General features: G+C 40.2%; 1 protein-coding gene across 1 annotated transcript; it reads right to left on the minus strand.

The window, feature by feature from the left end:
- Window positions 1–359: 359 nt before the first annotated feature.
- abtb1 (ankyrin repeat and BTB (POZ) domain containing 1) lies at window positions 360–9,550 on the minus strand. Its single transcript, XM_030055260.1, has 12 exons — window positions 9,318–9,550; window positions 7,930–7,992; window positions 7,783–7,838; window positions 7,458–7,602; window positions 7,068–7,227; window positions 6,844–6,889; window positions 6,481–6,597; window positions 6,125–6,237; window positions 5,886–5,984; window positions 5,575–5,742; window positions 3,297–3,497; window positions 360–1,953 (listed from the first exon to the last, which is right to left on the minus strand). The coding sequence occupies exons 1-12, from the start codon at window positions 9,371–9,373 to the stop codon at window positions 1,747–1,749; spliced, it is 1,431 nt and encodes a 476-aa protein (XP_029911120.1). The 5' UTR covers window positions 9,374–9,550; the 3' UTR covers window positions 360–1,746.
- Window positions 9,551–11,541: the final 1,991 nt, after the last annotated feature.

Here is an 11,541-nt window from a genome sequence, read left to right on the forward strand (position 1 = left end):
CCCCACACCTTTGTGGACTAAGGATAAACAAGTGATTTGAAAAATGGACAACTGTCAACCCTACTAAAGACGCTGGCAGCCGGCCAGATGAGGAAAAGTTCCCATGACTTTGGAGATCTGGTTACAAAAAAAAAAAATTTGTTATGCCTTTATGCAAGAGGAGGTGTTTTTCCGCTAAGTAACTACCTTTGTCATAGGCCTGTTTGCAAAACACTAGAGCCAGCCATGACCAATCTGGGAATAACCTGAGAAATGGCGCCACCTGTAGGTCCCATCGTAAAATGAACTAAAGCAGAAGGCAACCCTGATTTATACCATTGTATAAAAAACTTTTAAAAATAAAAAATGAAACACAAAGAAAAGCTTTTTTACTCTTTTATTCCACATAAGACAAATACAGTGTATTAACAGAAAACACTGCCAACTAAGACACTGGCACAAGACCTGAAGAATATTCAGTTTTTTATGTTTTTAAAAAGTAAAATAGGGTGTTATCATGAGAAGGGGGAAAAAGATCTACTTCCAGATTCACATGTTGGATAAGAATTGCACAGCGCATGTGCAGTATCACATTCAAGAAGAGACTGAGGAGTGGCTGACACCGTCCACAGTCCTTTTTGTTTAATTACCGACTGCATATAGCTCGACTTGAAATGACTGATCAACAGTGGCTTGCTGTTATCCAGGGCAGCAGGACATGACGGATCATTCTGCATTCACACACAACGCTGTCATGTTTTACAGGGGAACAAGTATGGGTGTGTGTGTCGCAGTGGAATGTCACAGTTGTATGGTAGGCACCTAAAGGTGAGGTGAAGCGCACCAAGCCAATCAAAACAAATAAATTTAAATGATCATAATTGAAAAATACAACTTTCAATTGTTTTGCACTAATTTGTGTTTCTGTGCATGTAACATACAATAAAACATAGTTTTATCTGACTATACTGCTTCACTCACTACTCTAACATGTTAATGGCTGTCACTCTGAGGGATTATATAACATATATCCTCAAAAGAATGGAAGAAGGTAACACTTTCTTGATAAGCAAAGAGAAGCCATCATAAATTTCCCAAGCACATGTCAAAATACCCGAGCACTCACTCACTGACTTCCCTTTGCATGAAAGGAAAATTCATGTCTGACATGATTAATATGGGCTGCAATAAAATCTGATGTTCACAACAACCCTTTGGAGCTAAACTACCTTTACTGAGGCTGGTTTACCTTAAAAGTATATAGCTACATAGCCAGCTACTCAAAACTGTATCTACTGCAGAGAATCCTTGCTTATAAAATAAATTCATGCATTTGCAATGCAAACATAAATATATAATACACAATTTAATCACAAGCCATTTTGTTTCAAGCTTAAAACATAAAATGACTCAATGCACCACACCAAAGACCAATTTTCAGATTTGATAAAACTTAAAACTGCCAACACACATGGCTCCCACTGAATACACTCTTCAGTGTAACCACACCACCAGATCCCTTGAAAATACATGTTCTGTGCTAAATAACTAAGACCTACAAACATACAGAGATATGTTTGGTCTCAGTCTTATCTTCCTGTCAGTCCTCACCACAGATGTTACCACCACTACTCCCTCACATCATCTCTCTCCTCTCCTGTCCAGTGAAGTCTCCACAAAAACAAAAGAATCCAACTTAAAAACTCGATTCATAAACACCACACCAGCGGTAAGCTTGCCAGCTGTGGCCACACCGCTGCGAATCGTTCAGCACTCGAGGTCAATGCTGATCAGCAGCTGCTCCAGGGCTCCCAGTTTCTGGCTGGCCTCCCCAATAGCGCTGAAGGTCTGGACGTTGCTGCTGATGTGATAGCGGATGTCGTCCACCAGGGGGATGGAGTCTGTCTTGTGGCGTTTCTCCACCGATGCAGCATCCTCCTTGATCATCTCAGCAAACTCATCCTGCTCCACCAGCTGTCAAAAACAGGTACGACAGGTAGACATGTTTGAGTCTGTGCTTGAGGTTATTTGAAAACAGATCCCCTGTGACTATGCTGTGACTGCGTGTACCTTGGTGACACTGATGTCACTTGGCTACCCTTTGTGCCTAATTTCAATGCCATTACACCCATAATCACAGCAAAAATTTGCCATAAGACCATACTGAAATAAATATAGATGGTTTTGAGTAAAGTATGTATTTTAATACATGAGTCACAATCCATTGCAATACTCTTTAGCTAACACCTTTAAAGGCATTTAAAAGTGTTACACGTTAATTCCATGGGTTATTAGTCTTGGCATGTGCCTGTGGGTCCCTGCCAAGCCAAGCCTTATCTTTAACATCAGGAAACAAAGTGGTGTGCCCTCCCATTTCAAGCTGCACACTCTGCCTTTAAGGATATTACTGCTTTTATATTTTGGTTGCCAAATGCACTATCTGGAATGTCTTCTTCTAAAGAATATACACAATGAAGAATTACAAAAAAAAAAAAAATAAGAAAAAAAAATAAGAAAAATTCACAAGCCCCCCGGTTACCACAGCAGTTGGCATAGCAACCAAAAGCATCGTTAAGGTGGGTTATGGAAGCTCGGCAGCTTTAAATAAATTTCGAGTGTGGCTGGAGGTGGAGTAAGTCTTTGACCCATTAGTTTGCTTACTACACATTATAAAACTACACATTATAAAAATGGCGATAACAAGTAGGGATGCACGATACTGGATTTTTTGCCAATATCCGATATTCCAACTCTTTTGGCCGATGCCGATACCAGTACCGATATATGCACATATTTTTTCCACCTAATTGCTGTGGCGGAATTAACATTTTATTATTCCTGCTCTTACTGTGAAGGCCCACTGGAAGATTCACAACGCTATTCAAAATGTACACATTAACTGGGCAAAATAAGAAAACTGCTGCACCTTGGGTAATGTAAAACATATCATATTTATTTTTATAAAACTTTTTCTTGCAAATAAAAGTCTAAGATTCATCCTGCTGAAACAAACTTGGATGATTCTGTCCCTGAGACAGCCCTGACAACAGACACTATCGGGGCAGATTTGATCTATTTCTCACAGCAGCATTTCACATTAGCAGAAATTTTCATTTTGGGTCAATACCGGTATTTCATTTTATCAGCTGATGATACTGATGACATGCCAATATTATCGTGCATCCCTAATAACAAGACACTCAATGAGTCATGCACACATAAAGAGTGCCAAGTGTCATGTGCACTTCAGTCACCAAGGAGACAACGCCCCCCGTCCCCTCCCACCCTCCAGTCAGAGGACAGAGACAGACATTCACCCTCTCAATGATCTTGGCCATGAACTCTGTGCACTGGTCTTCCAGACGTGACAGGCTGAACAGCTTGGCCGTCTTCCACATGTGGAGAACGTTTTCTTCACATATAGTCTTGGCGAGGGTCTTCCCACACAGATGCTTCAGTCCCGGTAGCAGATACATGTCAGCCACACAGAGCACGTCAAGCACATTCTCCGGCGTCAGCTGGACATAAAAGTCAACCAGATAATGTGACCTGACAAGCGACACACTGCATCAAATTTCATTCATATATGACTATGCGCCTCACAACAGAATCTACAGGTTTTTCCTGCAGCTGGGCGTTAATTCAATATAATTGTTTATTGTCTTTTTTTGGTGTTTACCTGCTATATCATGTCAACATGACATGATAAAGCATAATTCTGTGGAAAAGGTCTGTTCTGTCTCAACTCATGGCAGAAAGCAAATTTTGATTTAAACACTGACAAAATTAGACGTGAAACATTTAAAGGAATATTATTTGAAAATGTTAAGAGCTTTGGTCGACATCAGCTAACATTACCATTTGGTTCAATGGGATAAAAAATATTTTTAACAATACATCAATACTGGGGGAAAAAAATCCTTACTATTAAGTATTATGGTAGTGATTTCAACATTGCCCACTCCTTATTTTTTATTCATTATCTAAACATGAATTGCATGAAGTACAGCATTATGTAAAGCTTATCTTTGTTATAAATACATTTTAATAAATATCATGGTGAAACACACCACTCAGGTGATGTTACTGGCACATATTGCTGAGCATGAGCAAGTTTCTGTCATCGATGGAGCGAAGAGACCAAGAATCATCATTCTCCTGTTTCAAACTATCAGCGGGTTTGTCTCCTGATGGCACCACTGCCTCAGTTTAAGTCTCTGGATTAAATAGTGGTTTAAGTGTGTAAGATCACAAGAATGTTAATTTTGCTTTTTAGGAAACATTCCCGCCAAATACAAAGAGTGAATTCATTTCGTACCAATCACAGTTAGATCAAGGATGTAAACACATCAGAGGGTTGAAAAGATGACAAAAACCTGAAGACACACATCTGGTGGGGTCTGAGGACATGCTCCCACAGAAAGAAAATACTAAAAATGATATGTTAAAAAAAACTATTTCTAGCAAATAAATAAACAAGAATACATCAAGTTAATATTACAGCAAAATCATGGGCAGTGTAAACACAGTAACATCCTTGTACTGGCCAACATCCTTATATTTCAGACAGAGTGCAGAGTATATAAACTTCCGTATCCCATCCATCAAGGAAACTAGTTTATCTTGTGATGGAGTGCAGCTGAATGTCATCCACTGACAGACTTCATTAGCCAGTGAAATTTATGTAAACTGTTTTGAATTTTTGGAGACCCGCCCATACCAAAGTACATTTGTCTGTGAACGTGACAGATGCCACGTCTCCTATGTGAACACCGCCTAACTTTGGCTCAAAGGGTTAACATTTTAATAGTCACTACCATTTAGGAACGACCCCTTTTTCCCCCAGTGTTTGAATCTTGCACTCTTGGCTCATGTTACATTACAACTTTTAGGCCACCGTCATATTTCAAGTGTAACTTTTTCAAGTTGCATAAAACTGGAACTGTTCCAACGTTTTGCAACAAGGTTCCTGCAACAACCAATCAGAGCCTAGTTTTATGACAAGTGACCCCAGAGTTTGGTTCCGACCCTTCGTTTGTCAATTTCATCTAACAGTCCTCTAGTTTTGGTAGAAGATATGCCAGCGGTGCTTATTTCTATGTTACAGTAACTACAGACAGTTCACTTAGCTTCATATCAGTAACGGTAGCCACAATGTGTGGTCACTGTGTATGCACGTAGTATTGACTGCATCTAAAATGTTTAATGGTTTAGTTGCATGAACTTAACACTGGCTTTAGTAACTACTGTGGTGATCCAGCTGGTAAAAATTATTGTTATATATTCTTGTATATTCTTAAGAATTGAGCATCTGCAACTGACCCAAATTCCCCTCGTAATCAAGACAGAATTTTTGATTTCTGATTTTGATTCTGTCTGATTTCTGGCTCCTCACTCGCTTGAATGGTAGATATTCGAATGGTGTCGTATATAGAAAAATATTTTCTCACTGAATGTACATGATTCATGTGGGTAACTGATTTTGATCAAAATGGCCAAAATGCAGTAACAAGTTGGCATCCTCAATAGGTGTCGTCACCAGACAACAAATCCAAAATGATCACTGTAAACTTAGGACATAAAAGGTGAACTAACCTCTGTGTCGTCGCTGTATATGTAATATAGAAGGGAAATAAAGATTTCATGGGAGATGTTGTGCAGAGTGAGCACCGGGGTGCTGGGCTGGGACTGCAGCATTTCTCCCTCGCTGAAGTGGTCTTCAAGCAAGGCCTTGAAATAATCACTGCGCCCACAGAAAAATGCCTGGGCATGCAGACACAAACACACACACACACACACACACACACACACACACACACACACACACACAAAATATTAAAGTGAGGCCGGAGAACAGGGGTGTCACATTTCACTGAAAAACACTGTGAGAGCTTTGCAGTGCGTACCTTATGGCACAAGAAATTGTAGCCATCAACTCTGAAGCAAATGTCAGGATAAGTGGGGAAGGTGTCAAATTTGTTGAAGGGAAGTTGCCCAAATCCACCCTGGAGAAAATTGGAAAATGAACCATAACAAAAAAATATACTCATTAACACTGCTTCATATGTTTCATATAGAGATTCAGCTGGTTTAAAATCAACACCTTCGATGGTATATTGTTTGTTTGTTTGTGTCGTGTCCTTACTCTTAGTTGTTCTGGAAGCGCACAGTCTGCCAGCTGAGCCATGTCCTCTTGTAGTCTGGAGTTATGTGGCTCCAGGGTGAGCACCTTCACACAGATTCCTGGCTTATTAGATACTGGCCAGTGTGGGGAAACAGGGAGGGAAACACACATTACTCACTAGAGAAAGAAAAAATCCAGCCTCTAGAATACTGTCAAGAGTTTCAGGAGGACCAAGCTCTGAATATTACACACAAAAGAATCCCCTTGGACATGGGGGCACAGATGTAAAATAACTTTACAAATGAGTACTTTGAGGCTATATGAAAAGACTGAAGTGTAGATTTACCCTGAAAAAGGGAATAAGAAGACTGCCTTACCGAATTCATACAACTGTTTACATTTATTCTCGAGCTCATCTATGAGATCTCCCATTTTACACTGCTTTGCCAGTCGCCTGCAGTCATCCACAAGGCTAAAATCGATGTCCATACGTCCTGTTGGCATTAAGAAGAAAACCAAATTAAACAACCACATTCAATTCCTCTGAGCTTTTAATTCATTATTTAAAAATGGACAAGGATAAAGGAATTATTTTCTTCTTCAGTTTCTTTATAAAACACAGTTTTGAGTTAGGATTTGAGCTTTTTCCCTAATCTTTGAGAAAATAATATTAAGTACAGATTCAATTTTACTGGAGACCAAAACAAGTTGAAGTAGCTGCACCTCTAACACACACTGACCTGTGTAGAAATACTTCAGGATGGCCCCAAAGGCTGCAGGATTTATCTGAAATCAAAACAGCTTTCATCCATATGGACACAAAACGCGTCCACCTTAGCCATGACAATTTAATGGCAATGTAAGCAGAAAAGCAAATGCAAGCTAGTAAGGTTGCCGCAGTATGCAGCATGAGCAAAACCTAATATAACTATATATATAATTTTTGCTGCAACTGGGAACCTACCAAAGGGTGTTTGAGGGTGATCAAGTTCTTCCCTTTCCATTTCGTCTCAAACATTGTAGTAAAATATTCTGACCGTGAACTGAGAATACAGCGGTGAGCCGGGAAAGTGTCTCCATGAACCAGGAACTTGACATCGCTGTGCTGACCCTGCTCCAGCAACCTAAAAATCACAAGTACACAAAAATGTATGGATTGGCTGCAGGTAGGCAGGTGTCACAGCTGGTGAGTGCATGCACAAAACTAATAAACAGATTCAAATCATCATGATGCACTCACTTTCTTGTTTCTCTTCACTGAAAACAGAATGATAAGCTATAGGAGCTATACGAAAATAAATGTGGTATGTTGGTGATATTTCATGTCAATGGTGAATGGGCTCTTGAGACTTACGTGTGCAGAAAATGGTAAAAATGGTCACGCTGCATGGTTTGGGCAGTAACACACTTGTATTCTTTGAGGAGGCGTCGAACAGCGTCGCTCAGGGAGCCATACATACACCGCTCCCCATCAAACGTGTTGGCTTCACACTTGGCACCTTAATGGTAGGCAACAAAAACGTGTAAGTACAGTGTAATATGACAGAAAGGTCCACTATATGGTCAAAGGTAGGTTTATGTTTGTTTCTGACTTTATGCACCTGCAATTCTAGTTTTTTTGTTTGGATTGTTTACCAGACAAGGAGGTGGTGCTATTTCAGTAAAACCTGTGTCCTTACCACGAGCCAACAAGTACTGGACCAGCTCCTCGTGACCACAGAGGCAGGCATAATACCTGGGGAACAAAAGTGTTGGCGTTTCAGGTATCTGGGATAATGATGGTGCATCGGCCAGACAATCAAGGCAATTGCCTGCAGTGTACTTACAACGGGGTGCTGTCCCAGTTATCTCTTATATTAAGGTCCACATCTCTCTGTTCAATGAGGTATCTTAGGAGAGAGAGAGAGAGAGAGAGAAAAAGAGTGGTAATAGTTGCAGTAATGTGGCAGAAAATGACAGCCATTGGGTTAACTAGAGTAGTTGTATGTATTCACAAAAAAAAATTCATCTTGAAAAACAATTCAGTGTCATGTATCCTGCATCTTTCCAACACCACTAATAACACTGGTATACCATTTTTATCAGCTTAATAGGCAGGTCAATGCTTCTTAAAGGAGCAATTTCATAAGCAAGAATTAAATTGTAACATATACTTGTGTTTAGATACATGTCTCAAAAATCAACAAACACTGGCCCAACTATAGTGGTGCAGATGTGCAGCATTCACTTTAAACACTATAACAGTCATTATATGATGAAGCGTCAAAGCGAGTTTATTAATATGCACCATTCAGGCAGAAGGCAATTTACAGTGCTTTACAGAGGCATGGAAATACATCCATTTGAAAGACCATAAAAAACAGAAACAAAAACAAAAACAAGCAAACAAACACTTAAAGATTAAAAAGAAGATGTGATTTTATTTTATTGGAGAGACATAATGCTTTATGAATAATATATGTGTTTAAGCCCTGATTTGAATATTTTGCTCAACTGCAGGAATGAGGGAAGCTTGTTCCACAGGTTCCCCTAAATGCTGCACAACCTCGTTCGCTTTTGATTCTGGGAATGAGGAGTAAACCAGTCCTGGGTCAGGTGAGCACTGTGGATGTTTGGTAATGTCCAGCCAACATAACAGGAAACCTTTTTTTTTTTTTTTTTTTGGGGGGGGGGGGCCAGAGATCATTTAGTGCTTTGCAGACCAGTAGTAAGAATGTATAGGATGACAATACATTACTGCAGGTGCAATCTTTAAGCGCATTATCTTCATCAGTACCTGTCAGACCAGGCTGGCTATAGGACACCGTCCCGGAGGAGGAGGAGTAGATGGAGGTGGAGGAGGAGGAGGAGGGGGGTCCTGCACCAGTCAAAATCTACCTTTGCAAGCAGATTCTTTACATGCCATCCTACTGGCCGACATTTACACCTTCCTAAATGGAAGCTGACCTCCAAACGTTGGCTTAAGGCACCAGCCCTGCCATTTAGTTAATATTAACACAACTGGCTTTCGCTGGCTAACTTGTCTTAGCTTTAGCTGCTTCGCATTTGCAGGCCAAAGTCATGCGCTAACCCTGACGTTTTTGGACGACACTCACTATGAGAAAGAGTTAAATCAAAACACAAGCTCCACAGGTCAGATAGCAGAATGCGACGTTACGTTTTTTTTTTTTTTTTTTATGTTACTGCACAGAATACAACAGCTTGGTTAGCATACCTGACTCTCCAAATGTCGCCCTTTTTGCAACTTGAAAACAATTCGTACGCATCCATGACCTCCTCAGCGCTTTCGGTCCTCTGTAATGCATTGAGACGGCCTGTCTTCTGGACAGGAGTGTGTGCTTTTTTGGCGTAGCTTCACTGTTTGTTCTGTCAACCCCTGCGGAAGTTTGCCGTCAGCCTCGGTGCTGTCTGTTGACAAGTTATCGGATCCTCAATGTTTTGGTCGAGAAGCTCCTGTTGTCAGGTGACCGAAGGGGGCGTGGCCTGGGCGCTCCATCACGCTGCGTTCACTAACGGAAGAAAACATCGTAAAAAACGGAAAACTAAACCTGTACATACATATATCATTCCTCTCTTAAATTTTGCTCATATAGCACGAATACTCCCCTAGCTGCTTGATTTATAAATTCATACAGCCACAAAAATGTTTTTAATGGCTCCGACTTGCTGTTACTCCGACTAAAGGCACTTGCTTCAATAAGCGACAAGTCTCAAACGAGATCACTGCCAAGCTAGCTAGAATTCCTAGCTTTTGAGAAACACCTTAAGGAAGCAGCATAACAGTGACAAAAGGGCAGCCTGCTGTCTGTCAGAAAATGTCTCCACATCCATGATGGTGAGGCATCTTTCAAACGGGGTCATGCACATTATGCAATGAGGTATAGGCACCAGGGTGACCATATTTTCAAACCCTCAAACCTTTAAATTTACAGCACGTTTATGCACTTTATGAGATTCTTTTGTGTAGTGTTATATGTATGTGAGGGGAGGTAAATCAGAATAACATGGCAGAATTTGTCATATACAGTAAACCATACATTACACAAGCATTGTGGAAAAAAATATTACATTCAGCAAACCTCAGATTTTCTGTCAACAAAGCATGGGCTCAGTGGGAGCATTTATCTTGATCACTGATATTGTGCAAATAATTTATTTCTCAAGGGTAAAGTACTGCATCATATTAACATTGTGGTAATTAATATGAGGCTTGAATAAAGAGTGATATAGAGTTGCTTCAAGTGGTATGAAAAGCCTCAACTTAAAAATATAGGCCAGCATATTTGGACAGCTTTTTGGGCAGCTCAGCAACATGGCCCGTAAAGTTTAGAAATTCATCGATATGGCATAATCATGTCACTGGTTCCATGGGTGACCAGTGAGGTGGCTCTCTGGCTACCAGCACCCAACACTTGTATTTGGTTGAGTAGGTGTTTGGTGTCTGTGCCCATTTGCTCCCAGGGAAAAAAAAAAAAAAAAAAAAAAAAGTGGAAATTATGAGATACCAAGTGTGCATGGTGCATCCATGTGTAGCCGTGGCATTGACCAGATGTTTCCAGATGCCACCTCAGCCACATTGGTTTGGTTCTTTTTGCTTCAAATTCTTTCAAGGGAGTGTTTGCTTAGTAAAATCAATCAGCAAGCAAATGAAGTATTTCATCGGTTAAATAATACTCAGTGTCCTCACAGTCCATCTCAAATTTAACACAACTCACACCAACAGTAAACTCAGGCCAAAGAGCTACTGGACTTTGACAGAATTTTTATCTCATAATTTGGACTTTTTATTTATAAATTTTGACTTTTATATCTCATAATTTCAACTTTTTTCTCACAACTATGACTTGCCATAGGGTTTTTTTTCCCTGGCGGAAATAGGCTTCCAAAGTGTCTGTGTGTTGGAGTAGAAAAATGCCACACTTCAGTCAAAACGCCAAGACATCTTCTGAGTAGTTTGTTTAAAGTAGGTCCTAATGCTTATGGAGAGCTACAAAATTCTTGCAAAACTGGTGCTCTGTAATTGATTTGATTTAAAATGTAGAAAATTTAAATCCCTTAAAAATATGCTCAATAAAAAAAAAATATGAAAATTGCATTATCATGGCATTTTATTAAAGCAGCCCAGGCCACAGAGCATGTTCTTGAGATATGTTATTTTACAGATATATGTTACTTTGCAGGGTCTTTAGGGAATCCGAGATTTCTGCACGGCCTTCCTGAGGCAGGAGGCCCCTGCAGCTGCAGCACACTAAGAAATTTGTGATTTATTTTTTCGCGCACCATTTGTGTGCTTGACATGTTTCAGTGGCTTGTTGATTTCTTACAGATAACCCATGACATCCTCAAGCTCGTTCCCGTGGGGATGAAAATGGAGGGCGATTCACATCACTGGACTACATTTGTCTCACTGCCAAGTTTGACTTCAAACTCCAGTGTGT

Source organism: Myripristis murdjan, chromosome 7 (assembly GCF_902150065.1).
Source record: "Myripristis murdjan chromosome 7, fMyrMur1.1, whole genome shotgun sequence".
NCBI lineage: Eukaryota > Metazoa > Chordata > Actinopteri > Holocentriformes > Holocentridae > Myripristis > Myripristis murdjan.